Raw genomic sequence first — 25,192 nt, 5'->3', positions numbered from 1 at the left:
TACATGTATCAAACCAAACTGTCTTCAGGACTAAATGTTCCTTCTAAATAAATGTAATTTTTGTGATATCCACTCTCTGCACAAGCAGAGCCAAGTAAATCTTGGGTGTTCTTCAGGTGCTGACTGAACTCCTGGGAAATTCAACATTGATAAGGAGACATTAGGTGCAAGTGCTTCTGTTCTTTCATTTGGGGCCTATCCCACTATATTCTTCACATCAAGGGTATTTCACTCATTTATCTCTCTCCAGATAAAACATCCCTCATGCCAGCTGGTTAGCAGCTGGGTGCTTTCGTGCTGCTGTAGCTGCTTCCAGTGACCCAGCTGTGGTATGGGGGATTGTTGGCAGAAGGTGAGCAATATACCTGTTTATCCCTACCCAAGCTAAGCATTCCTCTTTGTAATTCCCTCTGCTTTATGCAATGTAAGCAGCTGAACAATATCACAAACACAAGCCCACTAGAAGTTGGGCTCTGAAAAGTTCTGATGCTGTGGCAGGGCTGAAAAAAAGTATATATCTATTCCTGAAAAGACATGGCTCCAAGTCATTTTGGTGGAAATGTTATTCTCTGCAGAAGAACAAAAATCTGATTTTTTGGGGGCATCAAATTTAATAAGTAAAATAATTTCCCAGAGGACTAGAAAAGGCCCACGGGACTTATTCTTTGGTTCATTGATTTTAGGGTCCTAAAGGAACATTATGACTATCAAATCTGAGCATTGGAATTAGACAGGCCACAGAATTTTCCACTTTAATTCCTCCATTAAGGCGACACTATGCAGCTGAACAAAGGAACATTTTTTAGACTGGAATCCCGTTAGACCCAGGAGCAAGTGCCATTTCTCCATCCAATTTCCCCTTAGTAACACTTTGATTTTTTTTAGTAGATAATTTTAAATATTGTAAAATGAATGTTTGACTTCCCACCAGACCTGGATCAATCACACCTCCATTTGCTCTGAAGAGCACAAGTTCTAAGATTGGGGAAGCACGTAAGAGAGAAGTCCTGCTGGGAAAAGACCCCCTCACTAGCAGCTGAGCACAGGAATACACTAGGGAACCATTATAACTGGCAGAAAAGATGATGCTAAACTATGAGGTAGGGTTGTTCATCTGATACAGGGACAACTGGATTTCAGACAGGAGTCACACATTTCTCCGTGTTTATGGTCAGTATTCCTACACCTATAAAAGCAGGGAGAGATCAAGGCTGGACCTGGGCAGCCCAAGGCAACGTGTGAGGTCCTATATCCCTCAAGGTCTCTGTGATCTCTCTCCTGATGACAGGAAGAGGTGGCCTTTCTTCATGCTTCTCCCCTTTGCTGTGCCTGTACAGCCCAGCTCAAAGGGTGGCACTGGAGAGATGCTTCTTAACAGTGACAGCAGATACACAACGAGCATGACCAGAACATCAGACCCTGAAGACAGCAGCAGAGTTGCTAATCCCACTTGAAAGAATGGATTCATGTCCAATTACAGTTTTTTTCCAACCACCAGGAAAGCCATTATACTGATGGCAATTGGATTGGTGCAGTCATGGCAATCTTGAAAGCATCTAAGGATATCTTTGATTAAATGATATAGTGGGCAAAGACTGAAATTGCTTCCCTAGAAAAAGCCCAGCATGGCTATTTTTTTTAATTAAAAGAGCTAATATGACACTGTTATTTATAAAATCACATGAAAGGGAGAAAAATAAGACTGAGGGATATGAGAGAGGGAAAATACCCTTTGGTTTTCTCTTCTGTCTGATTATCACTATACTATTTTAAAAAATCCTTTGCTTCCCCATGTAATCAGGTTGATTAAAATCCTCTAAAGAAATAAAACAGCTGCACAGACCTCCAAAACCACACTTTTCTCTACTGCGCATGCATTGTACTCTTTTCAACAGCTTTGATTTCAAATTATTTTTTCCCTTCATTGCCTCTGAAAGCCTATTACTGGATTTATTAAAACAAAGCCAAATAAACGTGCTGAATATAGACACAGTGATTGCCTCAATACACATTGCTCTAGCAAGAAGCAATGTGCTGGTGGGTCTGGAGTGCTGGCTGTTGCTGAGCTGACTGCAGAAGAAAGCAAAACCCGGCTGAAATAATGAAAGTGTTGACTAAAGGGAAGCTCTGTATTTTGCCTTTCTCTTGCATGCTGAAGAGCTAAAATAATAATAATTATTATTATTCAGCTGAAGGCAGACCATGGCATTTTACTTCAACTCAGGCTAGGAGGAGAAATGTTCCCTGTATTGTCTCTAAATGATCTGACAGCTTTCCGCTGTCTCAGGATGGGATGGGGTAGTGCTGCTACGTGCTGCTGCTGCCAGATGTGCCTTCCAGTGGAACTGTCTCGCTGGGGTGGGTTGGGAAGGAGCCACACTCCTTCCTCCCTGCTCCAGCTTGGCCTTCTTTTTCTTGGCTGCAGGAGGGAGAGGGGAGCAGGAGAAGCTGGTGGGCAGGCTGGAGGCAGAGCACACAGCACACTGTGCGTAGGGATGAGGCACGTGTGTGCTGCTCAGAGCATCACTGAACAGCTGTGCTTGGAAGAGACTCCTGGAAATCATCTACTCCAACCTCACTGCTAAAGCAGGTTCACCTGGAGAAGATTTCATATACAGGTAGAAGATGGCATCCAGGTAGTTTTTCAATGTCACCAGAGAAGGAGACTCTTGGAACAGCCTGTTCCAGTGCTCCATCACCCTTGAGGTAAAGAAGTTTCTCCTAAGTTTTTCAAGCCTGTACCCATTACATATGTGCACTCTGCACAGAGGGGCTCCAGAGGGGCAGCTGCTACTACTGCAAGGGAGGGGAGCTGCTGATGATAGCAGGGCCAGCAGTGCCCTAGACCCTGGCTGTGGAATTATGGGGAGGGAGGGGAAACAGAAAGACCCTGGCAGCTGGATGGGTGGCACACTGGTGTGGGCACCACTCCTTCCATGTGTGAATCAAGGCGTGCCCAGCAGCTAAGAACAGATCTTTTTAGGCCAAGCTCCTTCCTCCTCCCCATTTCAAGGTTCTACACCTGGGTCAAGGCAATCCCATGCATGAATATAGGCTGGCAGGAGAAAGGATTGAGGACAGCCCTCAGGAGGAGGACTCAGGGGTGAGTCATCATGTGCCATCAATGTGCTCTTGCAGCCCAGAAAGCCAACTGTGTCCTGGGCTGCATCAAAAGAAGCACAGACAGACAGTCAAGGGAGATAATTCTTCCCCTCTACTCTGCTCTTGTGAGACCCCACCTGGAGCACTGTGTCCAGTTCTGGAGTCCCCAGCATAAGAAGGATACAGAGCTCCTGGAACATGTCCAGAGGAGAGACACTGAAATGATCAGAGGGCTGGAGCACCTCCCCTGTGAAGACAGACTGAGGAAGTTGGAGTTCAACCTGGAGAAAAGGAGGCTCTGAGGTGACCTTATAGTGACTTCCCAATCCCTAGAGGGGGCCTACAAGAAAGCTGGGGTAGGGCTTTTTACATGGGTGTGTAGTGAAAGGACAAGGGGAAATAGTTTAAAACTTGAAGAGGGGAGATTTTGGTTGGATATAAGGAAAAAAATGTTTCCTGTGAGGGTGGTGAGACACTGGCACAGGTTGCCCAGGGAAGCTGTGACTGCCCCCTTCCTGGCAGTGTTCAAGGCCAGGCTGGATGGGGCTTTTAGCAACTTGGTCTGGTGGGAGGTGTCCCTGCTCATGCAGGGGGTTGGAACAAGATGATCTTTAAGGTCCCTTCCAACTTAAACCATTCTGTGATTCTATGATTCTATCCTCTAAGAATTTGTAAAGAGGGTGTAATTAAAGGGAGGCCTCTTCTTCCTTGTAACAAGCACAAGAGTAAATGGACTCAAGTTGCATCACGAGAGGTTTAGATTACATATTTGAAGAAACATTTTCATTTAAAGGGCTATTAAACACTTGTATAGCCTGCACAGCTGGCCCTGTCCTTGCCGCTGCACTGGCAGTCTGGTAACATGAAATTTTTGTCTCATCACAGACATAAAATGTCTCTGTGGCATAAATCAGCCTACACTTAGTTCCATAGGAAATATCCATAAAGTGATAAAGTAACTTTTTAAGTGTTTAATTAGCTGAAAATGCAAAACTTTCTAGATAAGAGTAAACAGAGTCAATTATATGCAAATGACTGAGGACAAGGCAGCTTTTGAAACTCCCAAATGCCAGAACTTTTTCTGACTAGAAGAAAACATGTCCCAGATATTTTTAAATCAATAAAGGCTGTCTATAGTTATCCAGAAGCAATCATGTGCTGGCCTCACAGATATAAAGCAATAAAGTCAGTGAGTCAGAGTTTTACCCTGATACTTTTTTTTTTTTTTTAGTAATTCATATTTCTTACATTTTTATATACTATTACATAGCATAGGCTTACAGACTTCCTGTGCTGTGCCCATATATATGTATATTCTCTTTTATAGCAGTACTTGTGCTAATGCTTTGTAAAATCTTTTAATGATTTCCAACACTATAGAAAATAATTTCTAATTTCTCTTTATTGTCTTATTCAGAGATCACTCTGTACATTCCTCTCCTCACCCCAGTGCAAACCACTGATGCCCCATTCTAGGAGAATGACATGAAAGTAAACACGTTAAGTGTCTGATTAAGAGCAGAAACCTGTGGGTGGTTTTAAGATACGGTGGTGCTGCAATGTTTTGCAGCATGGATCTACAAATCTTCTGATTTTTTTTTCTTGAAAATGCCATGATATGGAGATTGATTGATTCTCTAATTGCTTGGTGTGTTTGGAAGAAAAGAGTGGAGAAAAAGCTAGAAGTCAGAACTAGGGTTCTGAAGGTTCTGGATACCCTGAAAAAGGCAGATACCCCTTCCAGCCCCTGGAGCTCTGAGCAGGCATGGTGCTGGGACCCTCACAGAAGACTGGGCTGTAACATCCACACAGTCCCCAGGGTGTCACAAAGGCAGATGAGTGACCTATGCTCAGGTTTTGCTCCCAGCAGAAAAGATCTGGCACGTTTGCCAACCATTCTCCTGGACAAATTCGGCATATGTATCTTCTACAGGAGCATCTTTTTAATCGCCTATCATGACATATATCAATATACTCATATTTCCATATTTGTTGTTTTTGAGAAGATTTTTGTGTGTGTGTGATTTTACTCTAATGCTTTCCTTTTTTGAAGTCAGAGGATGCAACATCGTATTTTTTCAGATTCCTATGCTGAAATCTCTGTTACTCACATTTCAGAAGATGAATATGCATCATCCATATAAACCAAGCAACACTGTCATTGCTCACAGCAGCACTGCTCTGTTAAATAAACTTTGTGGCAGAAAAAGTTTTAAAATCCCTTTAGAAGGCTTCCCCCATGCTTTATGAACAGGTCACCTTTTCACCAGTTAAACAGTAGATATGGATGTGATTAAATTTTTAGAGGCATTCTTTAAAATCTGCACCTGCATTCACACCTGCACTTAACGTATAGATCTATGTACATATTGAGGTTTGTATGAAAAGCTGTTTCAGCTGCAGTACTGACAGATGATTAAAATTATATCATTATATCTCTTTGATCACAAATTAGTGTAACATTATCTTGATTCTCAGTAACTTCCAACTTTGATGTTATATTTAATAAAACATAATGCTGTGTTGGAGAATCTCTAAGGAGTCTTTAATTTCTTTTCTGTTTTTTTAAATAGATATTACATTTTAAATGGAATTAAATTGTCTGATTAGTGAACCAGGCTCTTGCAGAATGCGATAAACCATTAATTCCTCTGGGCAATCTATAGCCATTGTTAAAGCATCTTTCCAAGATGAAGGCAAGCTCAGCAGCCCCATGAGAGTTAAGCAAAACATTTTCCTTGTGCTGAGGCTAGATTCATGCTCCAGCCCCAACCTTTGCTTTGTTAATTGATCTTTCTCCACATAAACCTTTGCTTTTGCCCATAGAAATGTTGGTAAGGCTGTGCTGTGAAATAGTTGACAGAACAAATTTGAGTTTTCAAAGACAAAAATCTCCTTCCCCACCCCAAAACCAAGAGGTGTATGGAGAGTTTCCTGCAGAAAGCTACGGGTTCTGCCTGGCTGTGTTGTTACAGAGCATCTTTCAAATGATAGAGTAAGGCAAGCTTCAGTCATTATCCCAGCCAGGCACAACTGTTCCTCTCTGCTCACGGGCTTCATGCTGCCTTGAGGTGGGCCACCAGTGTTGCTCACAGGCACCCAGGTAGTGTCAGGAAACTGGTCATAGCCCAAGAAGCAGGGCACTCAGCCCAGAAGAGCTAAGCTGATATTGTGTATGGTCTTGGCTCTGTCCCTGTGCCTGAACAGCCCTGAAACAAATGCTCAGTCAGACTCAAGAAGTAGATGGTGAGGAAGAGCAGCAAAGCTTTGCTGTTACACCACAGCCTGGAAATCAGAGAAACTGCTCCTTTGTGCTGTCTGGCACAGTGTTAGGGTTATCCCATTAAAAACATTTCTGGAAAATTCTTTCAAGTGATGGAAAAGCAGGTGAGGCTACAAAGAATGGGTCGAGAGAGGTCCAAGCAGGCTGGAGGAGAATAATGAGTCTGAGGAGCAGCTGGGTCTTGTTTCTCCCTTTCCTGTGTTCCAGTTGCTCCTCACTGGGACAACTCTGCCACCTGGTCTTCTGCAATTTCTGCCCTCCTCTACAGTAGTTTGTCTTGTGTTCATTTTAATTGCCTCCAGCAATTAGTGGCAACAAGTGGAACTTAATAAACTCAGGCTGAAGATGTCTAGAAGTCTCTCTGAGGGAGGAGGTCCTTCTTAGGCTGTGAAGCAGCAATAGGAGCCTTGAGAAGCTGGGGCCAGGTCATTATGTTCTTTATTATGTTTTATAAAGACTATATATTACAGAAGTAACAGTGTAGAGTTGGACAGAGATAGGCAAATCAGCTTTTGCCACACCGCAAGCATAGGAAAATTTTGCATCACTTTGGCTTCTATTGACTAACACAATTGTCTTAAAACAATGAATGTATTATGCAAGAAGAAAAAAAGAAAAAGCTCTATAGAATGGCTAGCAAAATAAAAACCCAGATTAAAAAGACAAACACAAAAGACCTTTTAATTCAGTATTGTTCTGCCTCTGGAGTTGTCAGTCTTTTAATATTTCTTTGGAGACATATATATATAAACATTGCTGTGACATATACTTCTAAGCATGTAATTTGTTGAATAGTACTCAACAAAATGTTATACATAGACCACCTGGTTACTTTATAAATAATTCAAACATTTGGTGTCATAGCATGATAGATAGTCAGAGAGCTACTTGTGTATAAAGCTCTTTTACAATGTGATCACCAGAAATACAGTGTACAAGGTGGTGTTTTAGCATTTTGGGGGAGAGAGGAGGAGTAGTAGTGAGGAGAGGGGATGGGAAGAAGAGGGGAAGGAGAGGAGGAAGAGAAGGAGAAGGAGGAGAAGGAGAAGGAGAAGGAGAAGGAGAAGGAGAAGGAGAAGGAGAAGGAGAAGGAGAAGGAGAAGGAGAAGGAGAAGGAGAAGGAGAAGGAGAAGGAGGGGAGGATGGGGAAGGGGTAAGAGGTTTACCTATATTCAGGGAAGGGACATGGGATAGGAGTAGGAATTGTTTCCCTACATCTACACAGTAGAAAAACATCTCTTCAGATTTACACAGGTGAAAGTGTGTTGTTCAGAGGTGGTCCTTTCCCTCATGATCACTGGAAGAGAAGCCAATAGGAAGAAATATTTCACAATACACTTAAAGGAGAATGAGTGTAGATGTAATTACTGGCAATTTTAAAGAGTACCAGTTTAAAAGCTGTGGGAGAAGAACATGTATGGTGAAGGTTCTCTTTGTATAGATGTAAAGTGAGTCTGACAGCAACACAGCAAGGCATTGCTAGCACAAACCCAAGAGGCAAAATATGAAAGGAAGGCAGGGCCAGGGAGTCTGATAAAATACAGGCAATGGGAAGAGTCCTCACAAACCATCACTTTCTCAGTGATCAAGCTTTAAGAACACATAATTATGCTTTGCTTTCCTTTTCAACTGGTACTTCAGTAGCTGACTCCAAAGTGAACTGTGACTCTGAAGTGAAGCGTAAATTGCATTATTGGCTCTTTGGTTTGAGGTAAACAGCAGGCAAGTGAGGCAGGCTGGATCCTTGCATGGGCATATGCAAGACCTAAGCCCAAGGCCCCTGAAAACCTGAGTCAACAGCAAGGATTCCCCAGACCAGGATACTACCAACAAATGTGCTGGTCAGCAGCAAGGACTTCTGGCTTTCCTGCCAGCGTGTTGGCCCCATCTCAGCTGCTTAACCAGGGTACAAAACCTGGTCATGCCCTTTTGTCCTCTCTTCCTCCTTCCTAGTGCATTGTCCCCAAACCCTCCAGCTCCCTGCTGTCCCTCAGCCCAGGACCTGGCCCTCTGCCTGCTGTAGGAGGTGCCCTAGCAAGGATGAGGCAGCTTTGCAGTGGTTCCTGTGCTGGTGGAAATATTCATACCACAGTTCACATGAAAAACCTGAGCCTAGCAAGGAGCAAGAGTGACATTTAAGGCATCAATCATCTGGCATTTTAGAAGAAATTGCTATAGAGTACATAGAAACAATCCCATAATAAACAAAATGACAGAATCTACCCCACTGGAAAACAGCCATGGGAGAGGAGCTCTTACAGATGCATCTCTGACCTGAGAGATAAAACTAGAAAACTCAAAGCTGACTGTTGTGAAACCAACTTTGCATACTCTAATAAATTAGAAAGATAAGTGTTTCAGTTGGTGTCTTGAGTTTTCCAAGGACAACAACAGTATTGGTACCACCTTAAATGGGGCCAGGATGTCACCCCTGAACTTTGTGCTCTTGATCCAAAGCAGCCAACATGAAATCATGTCAGTGCTTCTATTAGCACAGGAATGAATTCAGCACAGTACTCAATTTCCTAAGGAAATTTTCCTCTAGTAGGCAAACAGTATCACTTTGCTCAAGACCCATACCTGCTTGTTTAAGGTAAGTCTCTATGAAAACACTGACATCTTAAGAGTTTACATGAAAAATATATCCAGGGTACAAAATTTAGTAGAGGCAATTCCAATGACAAACTGTAATCCATGGAACTTGGGAACAGAGCTGGCTTGAAGGAAACAAAATTGCTTTTCCTCACAGAAATTTTCCAGGGAAAAAAATAAAACAAGAAAGTCCTGGAGCTAAATCAATATTTTGTTTCTACAAAGCAGCAACAGTGCCTTGAGTTTGGGAGTCTCTGCTTCCTTCTCTCTGAAAGGGAGCTTTAGGGTCTCATTCCACAAATAATTTTTCTGTGATGTTCCTCCTTCTTTATAAAGACAAACTAACCCTATTTGTGAAAACAACTTCAGCTGAAACTTCCTCCATCTTGGTTGTTGGACAATACTTGACCAATCTTTGTAAAAAAAAAAGTTTTCTTACTAACATTTCTGTACTGATAAAATAAAATTTAAGCAAATAGAAGAACACATTTATATATATATATGTATAAAAGTATATAGTTAAAGAGACATACATAGGTTTGCAGTAATTAAATCAGTCTGAAGAAACTCTCTTCATTTAAAACTCCCCTCCACAGAAATTAATTAATATAAATAAATACCAGTTGAATACGTCTCTTTCTGCTGGGGAAGAAAGAGCTGTTTTGTTTTTGTCCCCTTAGGAATAATTATGTGTTAATTTTTTTTTGCTACAATAAAGATGGCGTTTTATGAATACTGCTAGAAGTCAAATTAAAAACTCAACTACATTTATACTATATCTAGAAGTCCTCTACTCATGAATTGCTCTTTTTTATCTAGACAACTCAAATACTACTGGCATTGTTTTTCAGTCACGCATTCTTAAAATCATAAGTCAACCTGCTCTTTCCAGAGCATGAAGACAATCGTGCCCACTACTTACATCCCTCTCTAAGACCCAGACACTAAGAAATCCCTAAATTAAAACTGGTATAGTATTTCAGGCTTAAAACTAAATGTAGGAAAGCTACCCGCAGCTCAAGGTAAAAATTACCCCTTGGGAAAAAACCTGCTCATACGTTAAACAGGAAAAAGTGCTGTGATATTTTTGAGTATTATGGGGCTGGGAATTCCCTCTGCAAGCCTCTGATTTTCACCATACATTACTTTTATCATAAGCTGTTCTCAAATTAGAAAAGGCCATGTTCTGACAAGTATCTGTCCTGTTTAGTTCTAGCAGATGGAAGCCATGAGGTGCTTTCTCAGCTTGAAACTGCTCCAAACCTGAGGCACTAATCTGACATATTAAACCAAATTTATATAAAGTCATGTGTCTTTACATCATACAACATCATTTATTGCATTGCTAGGCAGTGACAGCTTAAGTTATGAAAATGCTGTACCACACAGCAAATCAGAGCTGGCTTTATAGCAGGTCTCATGAATTACTTCATCCAGAAAGAATAAATTTTGCGTGGGAGCATTCTGTATAGCATCCCTGCAGAGCAATAGATTGAAAGTGGATTTTAGCATTTACCTCTTGCTCAACTATAAATCAGGAATTAGAATTGATAATGGCAGTTATCCATCAACAGCCATGTAACTGAAGATAAGCAGCAGTTCTATGGATAAAAAGTTAGGGTTTTTAAAATTTTTTATTGTTTATTAAAGAAAATCTGTCCTCTTCTATTTCAAATGCTTCCAGGCTCCTTATAGAGAGTGATTAGACCCATGCAGGTCATCAGCATGGATAAGGAAGATGCATTTGAAGTTACATCTCTCTAGACTGCAGAACATTATTCTGAAATTTTAGCAGTGGGCTTGAGCTCAGGTGCAGCAGCTGACATTGCAGACTTCTCTTGACAGAAGACCTGGAAAGATCTTCTACCAGAGCCGGCAGGACTCTGCCCCTCTGTTCATCGTCGTGTTCCTTGGGCAATTGAAAGCTTTGCGGAACTCTTCAAAGTTGCTCATGGCACCAATAACTCTGCAAAGAGAAAAGTGGGTTGTCTTGTGTCAAACACCTCAGGCCTGTAAGTGTTTCAGAGTCCTAACCTCAGATTGAATTTCCAGGCTTCCCTTGTCATTTTTCCACAAATAAAAGCAAAAATTCAGGAGAAGCCCTCCCTTTTAAAGTTAACGTGCAGACAATCTTCTTTCACACAGTGCTTTGAGAAGCATCTCACTTTGCTAAAAACTCAACAACAAACATTTGCACTTTCTGGGTTCTATGTCATTTAGAATAATTGTCTAACCTGACCCTTGGCAGCAAGGTAGCCTTGCACAGTGGAATCTTTCTTCCATCAGCCGCCAGACTGCTGCAGCTCAGCGAGCTGGAGACTGCAAGTACACACTGTGGATGTGCTGGAAGTGATCTGATATGGCTCATGCCAGACAGATTCTTGCAACAATACCCTCTGCCCCACTCATTGGGTCAGCTCAGCCTAGCACCTGAGAGCACCAAAACTCCTCTGTCGTATTTGGAAATAGATTTTCTGAGGCTCTGACCAGTTCTCAGGCTCTCTTGCTTCTATCGCAGATGGTGTGATGCTGAAAAAGCAGTGCATCCCTGCCTTACAGGAGCTAGACAATGTGTCTCCATCCCAGACTGGCACCTCCAGGCACAGGGAGAGAGCTCACACTTGGTATGCAGTCATCCTTGGCTCCAGCTTTCATGTTGGTATTATTTCATGCTGTCAGAAATTACTATTTTACCACTTCTAGACTGGGATTGTGTTGTTGTGCTGACTTTTCCTAGGCTTTTAAGCATCTTGGAATTTATAACCTGAAATTTGCAATGGTATTAAAGTAAACAGCATCCTGAGTTAAAAGCAGAAAAGTATCTACTGAGATATTAATTGCATGCCTTTCCAAGCTCTTTGTTTTGCAGTGGGAAGGCATTTTTCTCCACTGCAGATAATCAGCTTCTCAAAGTAACTCAGCATGGTAGAACACATTCTTATTACAATGATTAGACCTTCTGTGGGTAAGAAGATTTGCAGTAAGCTGGCACAAAAATGTCTAAAGGTCAATTTTGGAAGGCGAAATACAAAATTAAGTTAGGTTTCAAATAAGATCTACAGCTTCACTGTAAAAACATTGCAAATACATATTCAGGGAGTGGACCTGCAAGAACTGGTCATGCAGAACTGCTGAAGCTGGTAGGACTTCTGCCTGCCACAGCAAGCATTTCTCTCTGAAACCAGTGAAGACTATCCAGTGAAAGGTCTTTATGTGTCCACACATGTGATTTTTCTTCCCATGGTTTGATATTGCCACATTTTAACTGTGGAATCAGAGTGAGCTGTCTGGATTTCATCCCATTGAACTACAGCAGAGATACCTTCCCCTGAGTGGGTCATCCTGAGCTCCCTAGGCACAGAAATATGTACTTGAAGAGTCTAAGTAATCCAAATTTATTACATAGCGAAAGATTATAAATACATACACTTTTAAATAATATTTTTTTGACTGGGCAGAGAATCTGGGATGACTAGCTCAGATGCACTCACCTGTGCCCAGGATATGTATTGTTCATTTCTATAGTCTTTTAGAGTTACTTTTTATAATTACTTTTTTAAAAGCTGTTTGGGACTTTTTGGTAGTAAAGGCTATGTTGCTGTTGTAATGGTTTTGGGACATAAATGAATCAAAGTTAGGGGAAATAGATAATATAAGTTTTTAGCCCAGTTGATACAATTTAAAGAAAAGACAACTAACACAGTTTCTCTTCAGGTCTAAAAAGAAGCATTTTATGAATATTCCACATAAAAATTAAGAATAATTTTGTCTGTGTTTTCTAGACTGCAAATTCATCTAATCTTCTCTAGAATTTTCTTCCTTAGCCTGATTACCTCATGAGTATTCCTCATGAATCCTCTATTCCCAGGCTTCCCTGTATATTTTGTGATTTGCACCATCTCATGGGAATGTAGCTCTGCAATTATTCAGAATATATAAATATAGGTAAATAAATATGAAGGCTTTAAGAGGCAAGAGATGGTTATTTTACAAAAATCTTAACAAGGATGGGAATTATAAAAATATGTAACTCTGTAGGCTGAAGATCAACCTGATAATCCTGCCCATTGTCAGGATGCATTCCCAATTCTTTAAAGGCATGCAGATTTATACATTGAGCTAATTTTCCTTTGGCTAGCTGGTGGAACAGGCATTGCAAAGGTACAGCACTGCAGGTTTCAGTGCAGATTATAGTAGTCTACTAAGACCAAGCATACATATGTGCAATGCTATCTCACATTAAATTTGTGTCATCATGTTTCCAGTTCCATTATTTCTTAATTCATTCTGGTTATAAGTAGCCCAAGGTGTGGTATGCATGCCACATTTATATCTTCAGTTTTGGAGTGTCTGTGGTGAGGGAACATGTCAGAGTACCTATGAAGCAGCCTCACAACTCCCCTGTGAAGGGAGTAGTGCTATTTCTACTTTATAAAGAGAAAACTGAGGCAAAGGGGGCTTGTCACCTAAATTTAGCCATGGAGAAGGTAGGATCCCAACTCCCTCTTTAGTCAACAGAAGGTGGTAGGAGTTCCCAGATGGCAAATAATCCTGTGTATTGGAGACAACCCATCATGCATCTGCTCGTGGAGTTAACATCCTTCTGCCAAATAGAGAGCTAATGTTGCACTTGGCTGAGTACAAACACGATTCTTCTTTAAGTAAATACAAATGATATCATTCCCAACAAAAAAAACCCTTGCTCTTACTCACAGAAACTCTGTGAAGAAGCACAGGAATAAACTCTGCTCAAACCTTCCTCCTTTTCTCGCCTTTCCTTCTTGAGGTTCAGGGGTGTCTGTGGTTATGAAAACTTGTGGGAGGCTTTTTGGGCAAGGACCCAGACAGCTGGACTACTTCAGCCCCTTCAAGCCAAGTGTCTCTTGAAGGGTAATTAAGCATTCGGTCTTGAGCTGAACTTACAGGACATGTTTTGCATTGCATTATCAATATAATTCAAGGAACTCACTTTAAAATTTGTAATGAACTCAGGCAGATTAAATCAAGGACCCTTCTAGTATTAATTGTTTTCTAATACAGAATTACAAAGCAAAAATAGTGATAGGTTAGGCATTTCAGATCCTCAGGCCATGATTATAGGTCATGGGGATCAGAGCACGTTCTGGTTAAAGTGCTTTGGAAAGTAAATGCAAGCCACTCATTTTTCCAGAAGAGAAATTGCAATAGTGAAAGTTAAGTGAGTAAAACCAGTTCAATTTCAAACTAAGTCAAGAGCACAGTCCAATTTTGTGTTTGCTCTTAAACCTCTCTTAAAATGCTAAATTTCTTCACTTGTGTGCTGCAGTGATTGATTCTGTGTATATACCAAGCAAATACATTATTTGCACTACCTGAACTGAGGAGGGCTGTGAGCTCCAATATATATTTGCTCTCTCGCAGATTCTGGTCTAAAAGAGTTGCATCTTACCTAATAAAAAATAAAAAGCAGAAACATACATGTTATCTGGGATGACTTTAGAAGTAAAGTGGAATGTAATCTTACTGTTCTTAAGATGCCTATGACTTATAGACTGCACAAAAGGGAAAGACACAGACTCCTATTTTTATATCTTTGCTGACTTGCACTCTTCTGTTGGTATATTCCCTTGTTTTTCAAAGCCCTTAATGGATCTAGTCTCTAGCCTAGGTTATTCTTCACCCACTCATTCCCATCATCTAATCAAAGTCACTTTACTGGTTCTTATTTTGAAGTTTTCTATAATGGTAAATTGCTTTTCAGCTTTTGCTGCAGCATCTGACATCTTAATTACTAAGCATGCTTGATCTCAAAGCTATGTAATGTGTATAAAAGGGACACATCATCTCTAGAACTGCAGCTATGTTACCTCACACATTTGTTCCATGTCAGAATGTCAGTTTCTTTTGAAATTACATGTTTTTCAGGTTCCTATCGGTTGTTCCCAGTTCACTGTTCTTAATGCAATACTTGACCCAATTGCAAATGATCACAAAACAGGGTAGAGACAATATTCTTACAGCTGAATAATACCCCTTATCCTGTATCCAATGCATGAAAAATCTCACTTAAGCAGCCCCTGATTTACAAAGTGTTACCCCTCATGTTCAATGTTTCTACTGACAAAAGCCTTTGTGCCAGACTGCCCACTATGGGGACTCCAGTGCAATTTGGATGGCTGAAGACAACCCTGGCCATTTGAATCAGTCTGCTGAGTGTCTTGAGCTCTGTGGGAATAGGCTGAGGTCAAGGGTAGCAGGTCTACACTGCTCTCACTGTGCAAGTGCCTCCCCTCAAAGGGTCCACTGGACATAAGATTGCTACAGTGGTTCTGTAAGACCCCCACATCTTCTCTATGGCTTCAAAGTTTTCCTGGAGAAAAACTGATACAGTGTGAAACCCATCTCAGAGTAAAGAACCCAAATGGAGTTTTCACATTGGTCAATACTGTCAAATTTAAGTGGCCCATAGACCCATAAATTACTACATTGATACTCAGCAAAGAAGGGATTTTCAGCCAGGGTTGCTCAAAAACAACATTAGTGTCCTTCGGTCTTTGTTTAGATGATTCATTCCTTCAACTGCTGGGAAAAGTTCTATAGCCCAACTTCTCCCTCCTCATATACAGAGTCTGCCCCAATAATTCTTGATTCTCTCCCTTGTTCTGCATGTTTTTCTTTGAAAACTCACATCCTCTATCAAATGTTTACTACAGCATATCTAGTGTACAGCAAAATAACATGGGTTAAAAATCACTAAGATTTTCTTCATTGCTGATTAATTTCCTTGAGTAACATGCTCAGTAGTGAATGGTGATGACACATTTGCAACAGGAGTCTGTGGTGGAAGAAATCAGAAACTGCTGTATATGACAAGCACCAGAAAATGGGAATATAAAATGGAAAGAGGTTAAGGAGTCAATACATGCAAGAAGACCGTTGCAGCAGAAGGAAACAGCATGAGGAAAGAAAGCTGCTGCGACAACACAGCAAAATCAAGAATTATTTCAGGAGTTCTAACATCATGGATGGATAGATAGATAGATAGATAGATAGGGAGAAAGAGAGAAAGAGAAAAGAAATAACAGTCCTGGCAGAAGAAGGCTCTGCTTGTAACCCCAAAAATGTCTGGGTTTGGCTGATGTCTGGTTGAAAGAAAGCAGTCTTATTTCTGCACTGTATATTGTGCAGGTTAATCAATGGGCACTTGAAACATATTTGTAATACTCACATGGGCATAACTCAAGAAGAAAAGCTGGTTGTGTGTGAATTCAAGGCCTGGCAGTAAAGGTTCTTCCTCTCCTCCCCTATTTTCTGCAATCCATCTCCTGTATGCCTGATAAGAGATATGGAGTGTCTTTCAGTGACTTGGAGCCTAACCACAGCTTTTTGTTATTTATTTAATTTTTTTTTATAATACCATGTTTCAGATACTTTTCATCTACTTACCCTGAAAGCCTCTCGCAAACCTCCATTATCTGCAATGTTTTCTGCCAAAGTCCTCTTGCCTTTCACCTGACAGAATGAAAGAACATCAGTCATTTGACCCATTTCTGAATTTCCTTCTTGAGCAACTTCAAGAACCAGCGAAAAAATAAAACACGGAGAGAACGACCTTAGACAATTCCAACCATCACATCTCTGGCTAAAAAAATTGAGCTTCAATGTGAAAACTGTCAGTAAACAATTCTCCATGATGAGTTACCCTGGCTCTGGTCCTAGATCTCTTCAACACAAAACGTAGCGGATAAAATTCACTCAAGAATCCAGTCCCTGATCTTTCATCTGGACATCAATAATATTCCCCTGAAGACTGTTTTGTTCTGACTACATGTGAGATCCAGTAGCCACTTTCTTAATCTTTTATCTAAAAGACTATAATTTTTCCCTACATAATTCTTTATGTACTACTGGGATGTTAAAATAACTTTTAGGTCATAACCTAAAACAGCACAATTAAAAACTGTCAGAGACAGAATTGAAATTTATAGCATATTTAGTACTCTAAAAATATCTGCCTGCTGTTTTTCCCCAGTATTGATTCCAAGAGCAAGAGCAATATCTATAGCAATTGCAACAGGAATATATTGTGAGATGAAGCACTATCTAAACTTTTGGGGAAAAAAAGCCAGTCTCCTGGTATTACTAAGTACAACATCTCAATGAAGAAATCAAATGCAAGTGCAGCATTATCTCTGATCCCCCAGCCAACCAGGGGCTTTGTGCTACTAAACTGTATTTGTAATTAAGCAGTTTTACTCTGTACTGTGCCTCAAATGAGCAAGGTAATTGAACACAGTTTTGAGCACAGCTCTGAAGGTCAATGCTGTCCTGTAAATCCTCTAATGACAGGTTCTCCCATACTGCAGAAATGAGATTAGCAGGGCTGGGGTCAGGAACCACTCTCATTTCAGGTGGGCAAGAGGGAAAAATTGGGGAGAAGAGGTAAAAGGACCTCAGGGACACCCAGCTACATGTACACCTCAGTGTACATGTACTACTCAGTGTAGATGAGCACTTTTCTTGATGCCTTGGGTTCAGTGTTACACCCAAGCATGTAACAGAGGAGAAATTGAAGCAATAAGTGCACCCTTTTCATGCCAGCCCTTCTTCCCCTCAGGATGTGTGAGAGAGTTTTTTATGAAAAAAGTACTGTGCCAACAGACATTAGCTGGTTTTTTTTCTGGCCTGCCTACTCATACATTCTTCTTGCAGGGGGCTTGTGAAGTAGACTGATTTAGAGCATAAAATGAGAGAGACCCAGCACTGGCACTTGGGTCACAGGTCATTTTAATAAGTGGAAGAAGTCTTCCCGCCAGTCTCAGGCAGCTCTGGGTCAGGTATCTGAGACTACTCTGTGCAGACAGCTTGTGACAGGGCTCAGGGACCATGATAAGCCTTTTATTTGATCAGACTACTTTATGTGATTACTGCACTCTGAAGCTATTTCTATATCCACTTTTTCTTTCATTACACTTCTTTTCTAGAGACATTTTTATTGTAAACTGGATGAGAAAGAAGAAGAGTAAATAGGTTTCTTGATTCATGTAAAATATTCCTACAGTGGCAAAACCCTGCAGATTGTACAAATATTGATGTAAATGTCAGGGAAAAAAAGGGTACTTTCATGCACAACATTTCATACAGAAGCTATAAAGTATGGTATAAACTATCAAGATTCTTCCTCTACTCTCCAAAAAGTGCTTTAGGTTATCCCATAGAAACAGGAGAAAAAAGCCTTATGGATAACAAGGCTGTGAGTAGCAGGATTTTTCTGGTAAACCCATCCACCATCTTGAAAGGCGGTAGCTACACTGGAGGGGAAAATTCCATCATTCCACCCCATCTCAAGAGACAATAGAAGGTAAAGGGGATGTCCAAGCTAATGGCAGAAGCATGGGAAGAGCTCAGTCACACCTTTGGCACCTATGATCTATGATCTTTAAGTGGAATTTTTGTAGCTTCTACAGATAGCCAGGACAAGAATTTTTATTTGTAAATTAGCTTACATGAAGTATGTCAAGTCTGAATTGTTGAAATTCAGACTGGATTACAGTATGGCCTTGTTATCCCTGAGACAAACACAAAAAGCCCAGGGGAAGAGTTAGAATTATTGCTAAACATTCAACGTGACCTCTCTATTCTCAAAAAGACAAAGACAAAACACTATTTCTCATTCTAAAATGTAAGCAGTTGAGTAGAGATTGGGGTATGGGTTTTATTCTGAAAGCTAGGAGTCAAATCATGTCTCAGCCAATAATGTTGGAATTTTAGTTATTGATTTCTGAAGATCTGGGATTTATCTTATTTATCCTTCCTTTTGGACACTAACATAATGTGCACATTTTCAGCGAAGGCCATAGCTCTGATAGACAATGAAACAGAAAACATCCCCTTCCACTTTCTTTCTCATCCTTTTCTGTGAGCTATTGCTATCCTACTCCCTTCATTTGAGATACAAACTGGGGCTGTGGGCGCACATAGAAGAAATAGTAGGTAGGGTTTATCCATCCATTTTATAGCTGTAATAAATAACAAGGGGAATGGCTAAAGGAATCTATAGTACATGCTATTATGTTCTTTTTAAAAAAGAGTTGTTGCTCCATTTTCATTATGGACATCATATTTAGAAAGCTTTTAACATGCTCACAGTAATTAGACTGGCCCTGCTGACCAACTTCATCCTCTTCCTCTGATTCCAGCACCATGTGATGGGGACAAATGGTTTAACCCTGTCACCAGGGTGTAGGTAGTGGTATTTGATGAGGCTAATCAAACCTGACAGACAATTTTTGTCACAATTATTCAATTCAAAAAATGATTTCTTGTGAGAAATTAAGTTGGTAGCCTAACATTCCAATATGCTGGGATTTATAAAAAGGTAACTTAAAAAAACCTCCAGAAACTTCTCGTGTAATGCTGCTTTCAATCACTGGTGGTTTACATACATGTAATCCAGCTTTCTTCCAGTAGTAGCTGCTGTATTGATTAATCATGCATTTTGTTTTCTCTTTAAATTTTTCTTCAGAGTCAGATGTCCACCAAGGGTCTAAATTTCCATTTTTGTCATATTTCCGACCTTGAAAAAGAAAGAAGAAAGAAAAAAGAAAGAAAGGAAGAAAGCAACAAAGAGAGAAAAGGAATGGTTTTGGTAGGAGGAAAACCTGCATTTTTCCAGTTTGGGAATCAATGATCTGCATAGAAATGAGAGGGGAATGCACTCCTGCAAGTGTGTGTACAAAATGGCAAGACCAGTGAGAAAAAATTTAACTTCACTCAAGTCACTGGTAAAAATCTGGCATTCTATTTATCATCATAATTTCCATTTTTGGAAAAAAAATTAGTACTGACTAAGGAGTTCTATAGCACATTTTATAATTACATAGTGTAAAAGGCATATGAGCTTTCTTGTAAGTATAATTGTGAGTATTTTTCATCCTCAGAATATATGTCTTTGATTCTGCAAACCTGATGATAACTACTGTATTATTAATTAACTATATGCTTGATCAGGGAAAAAAAAAAAAAAAATCAATTCCATGGAAACTTCTGAAGCTTTTTGCCTTGGAACAAACCCCAAACATTTGGATACTGTTCAGGGAAGCAAAGAGAACATGTACATCCCATCCCCAAGACTGATGGTTACTGCAATGGCTCATGGAAGATTCAGTTCCAGGTCCCTGCTCCGTATCATTTGAGGAGAGGATCTGATCTCCATTGTGACTCCAGGCAGTCGGGGAGGAACCAAAGGTTTGCTTTCCCATGCACACCACTACCTCTTGTCCAGACTCTTGCCTTCCAAATACAGATAAATATATCTCTAGGGCATTTACTCTCCTGAACAAGGCAACACACAGGGAAAAAATAAAGAAATAAAAAGATCAAGGAGAATGGCTTTAGTATGTGGAATCATGCCCACTGGCTGCTCCCCACCTCTCTTTCCTGGAGCCATAACAAATGATCAAACCACAGAGCAAGGTTGCACCCACGTGGGCAAAAAACCCTTCTCTCAAAAAAAAAAGTTTTAACATGTCTTGTGTCTACGTTACTGCAGCAAAAGGTTGTATAAGACCTGACTGATGGACCTCTAGGTCATTGCACTGAGGAATATATTCAGGCCCTCCACATAGCACTGCAGGACGGAAAAATCATCCAGTACCCATGTGCTGTAACATCCTCTGTAGCAGCATCTCTCAACCATGCTACATTCAGATGGAGGTCAGCTTTAGAAACCAGGTATATGAAATCAAACAATGCACTTGAATACATAGTTGGACTTGCTACACCATAACCTGTATGATACACAAGTGGTAGGGCAAGTTTGGGAAGAAATTTTTCTTCATTCAGGAGTGTTTGCTCATGCAAAATGCCATGGAGCAGGGCCACCAGCATACAAGGTTTTCACTTCTGTTTTTTAACAAGTATTCAAAGTAACACAACATAAACAACCTTCAGTTAGGCAGAGAGCTAGAGCCCTGGTTTTCCTTAAACTCCCTATATTTTCAGTGGAGAGAAGTTTCTCTAGACAGTGAGTCAGGGTGGGATATCAGTCAGACATCGAGCACTGTTCGTTGGAGTAGAAGGCTCATATTTCTCTCTCTTCCCTGCCCCTGACAGATTTTTAAGAAGCACTTTACTGAGATAGCCAAAGTTAGGTGGTGGCAATGCTCCACAGTTTATAAGAACAGTTGATTTGACATTTTCAAACCATTTCTTCTTCCTCTGTTTTTTTTTTAATATTTTGCAATATGTTTTCTGTTCCACTTTTGTTCCAGTGTTGTATTTTAATATTTGTATGTAGCTGTCTTTTGAAAAAAAAAGTAAAAACTGAAATGAAAAGCTTTCATAAAAGTAATTTTTATCTATCAGAAATTATCCCTTTGTGTCCTCCTATGCCCCACAACTGGGACTTTCTGAATCTGTTGTTGCTTCAGTTTCCATTCAAAATGAACAGAAAGTGTCGTAAAAAAACCAAAACAAAACCCAAAACCCAACTTTATAAGTTTTTTTCACACAATTCAGCATTGTAAAACAAACAAACAAAGCCCAAAAACAACAATAAAAATCCAAAAGCTTTTAAAAGTCATCTTTCTGATCTGCCAACTCCTTAAAAAAAAAAAAAGTTATCACCATATAGACCATATAGTAAAACACTTACCATTGCTGTCAAATCCATGAGTAAACTCGTGGCCAACAATTACTCCTATGGCACCATAGCTTAATGACCTGTAATATAAAGAAGCAGTTTCCTCAGTAAGTGTCCACACTCATGAGCATCAAAGGACAGAAGACCTCAAGAAAAGTCATTATTTATTTAAACTGGAGTGAGGAATGGGGCTAAAAATCATACTTGCACCATTCTGACTCAAAGTTATTGAAAGTCTGAATGCTAAACCCTTGTTGTTCAAAAGCAACCTTTAATATAAAGCTTTAAAAAGCATTGTGATGCTTCAGTCTTCTAATCAAATCACTTATTAGCATCATATGTGCTCCAAAACGTCTCCTTCAGCTGACTACCTGTGTATATTCTAACAGAGAACAGGACAAAGTTGGAGGTGAAATTATTCCTTTAGCATCACCATGATCTGCTGGTGGCATGCAGCAAACAAATATTACCAACTTTAGTTTGTGAAGCATTAAACAGATCTCCCTTCCATTTTAAAATGAAGTCATACAATTTCTTTGCACCTGCACATGAATAGGACATGAACTACAATGAGATCTAATGCACTAGAGAAAAGGAATAGGAAGAAATATTTTTTATTCCTGACTGGCAAATATATTTCCCTCATTACATCCACATAAACATGCTTCTGGGAGAGCTTTTTTATATCAAAAGGATATTGCAGGGGGAAAGTGATCTATTAAATGTACCTTTCATTTGTTGTATTTTTGCTATTCTAATTATTTCTGTTATTGAGATACCATACTTCAAAATAGCTTAAAGTGTTTCTAACACATTGGTTTGAAACAGGAGAAAGGCAGAGGGTTTTGAAGTAACATATTATTACTGGACCTAATGATCCATAGCACACTAATTGCTCATCTCAGTCATGCCCAAAAAGTATTATATGATTTAATTCCCCCACTCCCATGACAATTCTTCACTTTGTTTTTTTCTTCCCTGAAAGGTAATCTGCATGTGAAAAAATCTTCCCTACTGTTAGGATTTTTTTCTCACAAGTGCTATTGCAAACCTTCAGTAAAAATGTTGGTTAAAATTATACATTTCAGCAACGGAAATATCATCCTTTTGTGTGACAAATTTGTAATCTTGTGCAGCACACAGTGATAATTATCCATACTAAATGTACTATGTTAGACTTGTTTTCCACATCTGAAGCTAAGTGGTTATACAGGATTTTTTGCAGCTGAAGAAGTATAAAAATGGCACAAAACATAAGGAGGTCCAGAAGAACCAGCAAACCCTTTTAATAAAGACATTTTTCTTTTCCTCTAGGATTTCTGGTCACCAGGGGTGGCAGGGACAAAGAACAAGCTGTTGCCCAGGCACACCTTATGCTTTCCCAAGCTCCAAAAGATGGGATGAAATTTGGGATCATCTTTGGCTTTTGCTTCTGTGACCCCCCTTGAGCATTTTGTCCATTCTTGCCAGTCCAAATGTTCCCAGTTCTGCTCATGCTCCCTACTTCTGGGGCACAGCTGGACAGAGATGGAAGAGTTTAGGTGCAGCCCAGCAGGTACCATAATAGAGGGAAACTTTCTGAGACTGGGGAGACTAAAAAGACCCTAAGAAAGTTCCTGGGTCAAGTAGCTAGAAGTCTGTTTCAATACACCTGGCACTGAAGACATGTAACTATGAAAGATGGCATTCAAATGGCATTAAAATACAATTTCATATACTGAGAAGTGATAACCTAGCTTCCCTTTATGCAAATAGTTGCAGCTGCTTTATAGAGGTTATGCTAAAACTGGACACTGGAACTCTACTAAATGCTTAATATTTGTTAATCAGTTTTCTAGCAAGTGCTGATGACTTTTTGATGATTTGTCTGTTCCAGTGCCATGTACTGTTTCTTTGAAGCAGACAGAAAACAGCTCCAAAATATTTCAAGGACAAAAGCAATCTGTTGTCTGATATAAACCAGCTACATTTGTTTACCAAATTTCATTTTGATAGGTACTCAAGCAAAACCAATTTAAGCTAAGGTAACCTTTAAAAAAGAGAAATGAACAAAATACAATTCTTTGAAAGAACCACAGCTTTATTGTTATAGAAGAAGGTCATGGTACAGAGAAATCTCTTCAGAAAGCAAAGCTGGAAACAGGTCTGCAATAACCACAGCAAAAAGTAAGTTCACCTTGATAAGAAAAGACTTTTTTCTATCCCCAATTACCACATAGAAATTACCACTTAGAAAGTCACCTGCCTCATAAGAATTCTCTTTGAATGCAAGTTCAATTGTTCCTATATTGAACGTGTCTCTCTACATATATTGCCAAATTTCCTGTTTTCAAGGATACATCTAGATTGGAAGACAGCAAATCCAGGATGCTTTAAAAGTCAGATTTTTTTTTAACAAAGATACATTACTGATATATTTCATCAGTAGCTGGCTTAATATAACTACAGAATAACTTCCAGAAACTGCTGTCAGAAACTTCTTATGGTCTTATCTTACCCTAAAATAGAAAGTTATTGAACTGCACAAAAGAGTGATTTTTCAAAATTAAATATATGTGACCTGTAATTACTCTTCCTCAGCAACAGTATCACATGGGGCTGCTCAGGCAATCACTTCTGCACATGGAAATTATCCCATGCACCTCAACAGGCATAGGTGAAGGTCCACTGTTAATCTTGGATATTAGCAGAAAGTGAACAATAAACTCATAATAAATGGCTCCTTGGGGTATTCACTCCTGTTCAGGAAGTGTTAGTTACTTGACTTATAATTCTTTTTAATACCTGTCATGTGCACACTGCTGCATCTGCATGCTATAGCATTGAACCGCTTCCACTCAGGTGCACTAAATTAGCAATTCCTGTGAGAAATCACTCATCAGTTTAAAACAACAGCAATACATAGAGGTCCCAAGGGGAAGTAAGTTATCCACACAAAGAAGCAGTTTTCAAAGTCTGCTTTTTCAAAAGCAAAAGCAGGACGCAGCAGGCAAGAACATACAGCCCTAGGGCCAAGCTTTCCCTACAGGAGATAAGCACAGCATCCCTGTACACTACCTGGTGGCCTTCTCCACTTTCTCCATGCCCTCCTCTTTGTCTATATGAGCTTCCAATACCTTTCCCAGTTATTCCTCATTTCCCAGTGTTCAAGGTCGCCTGGTGAAGTACTTACCTAGGATACTCCTTTCCCCAAAAGAAAGGCTTTTGAAGTTCTCCTGCTGGGAATCCTGCAACAGAAAACCAGTAACAGTGAGGTCCCTAGCTCAGTACAGATGAATAGCTGTCACAATGCCCACGGGCTGGAATTTTATGACCATTTTTTTAGAGTCAGAATGTTTTGCTAAAGGAGCTCTCCCTCAGGTTGTAGTTTCAAAATGAAGAAGAGAGGATCTTTAAGAAGAAGCAGAGATCCTCTCTCCTTCAGGACTACAGTGGCAACAAGATGCCGAACTGCAAAAAAATTTATTTTCTTCTGTGACTACTTTCCTGTCTTTTTGTGTAAGACTTTTGTCTTTTTGTTTATTCCTGTGAATAAACACCTGTGTCCTGTGAAAAAGAAAACATCTATTGGACTGCCCTCAGATGTTGACAGA

At 40.0% G+C, this 25,192-nt stretch overlaps 1 protein-coding gene across 1 annotated transcript in view; it reads right to left on the bottom strand.

The window, feature by feature from the left end:
* Nucleotides 1-10,576: 10,576 nt before the first annotated feature.
* Nucleotides 10,577-25,192, bottom strand: part of PHEX (phosphate regulating endopeptidase X-linked) — a 105,662-nt gene continuing 91,046 nt past the window's right edge. Inside the window, exons 16-22 of the mRNA XM_071749828.1 lie at nt 24,772-24,826; nt 21,612-21,679; nt 19,402-19,532; nt 16,403-16,468; nt 16,185-16,289; nt 14,329-14,405; nt 10,577-10,943 (exon numbers count right to left, since the gene is read on the bottom strand). Of these exons, the coding sequence (XP_071605929.1) occupies nt 10,841-10,943; nt 14,329-14,405; nt 16,185-16,289; nt 16,403-16,468; nt 19,402-19,532; nt 21,612-21,679; nt 24,772-24,826 (605 nt within the window). The 3' untranslated portion in view covers nt 10,577-10,840. The remainder of the gene's footprint in view (nt 10,944-14,328; nt 14,406-16,184; nt 16,290-16,402; nt 16,469-19,401; nt 19,533-21,611; nt 21,680-24,771; nt 24,827-25,192) is intronic.

This window comes from Heliangelus exortis, chromosome 1 (genome assembly GCF_036169615.1).
Source record: "Heliangelus exortis chromosome 1, bHelExo1.hap1, whole genome shotgun sequence".
NCBI classification, from domain to species: Eukaryota; Metazoa; Chordata; class Aves; order Apodiformes; family Trochilidae; genus Heliangelus; species Heliangelus exortis.
Note: the sequence above shows the minus strand (reverse complement) of the source record. Positions and strands in the feature narration are given on the sequence as shown.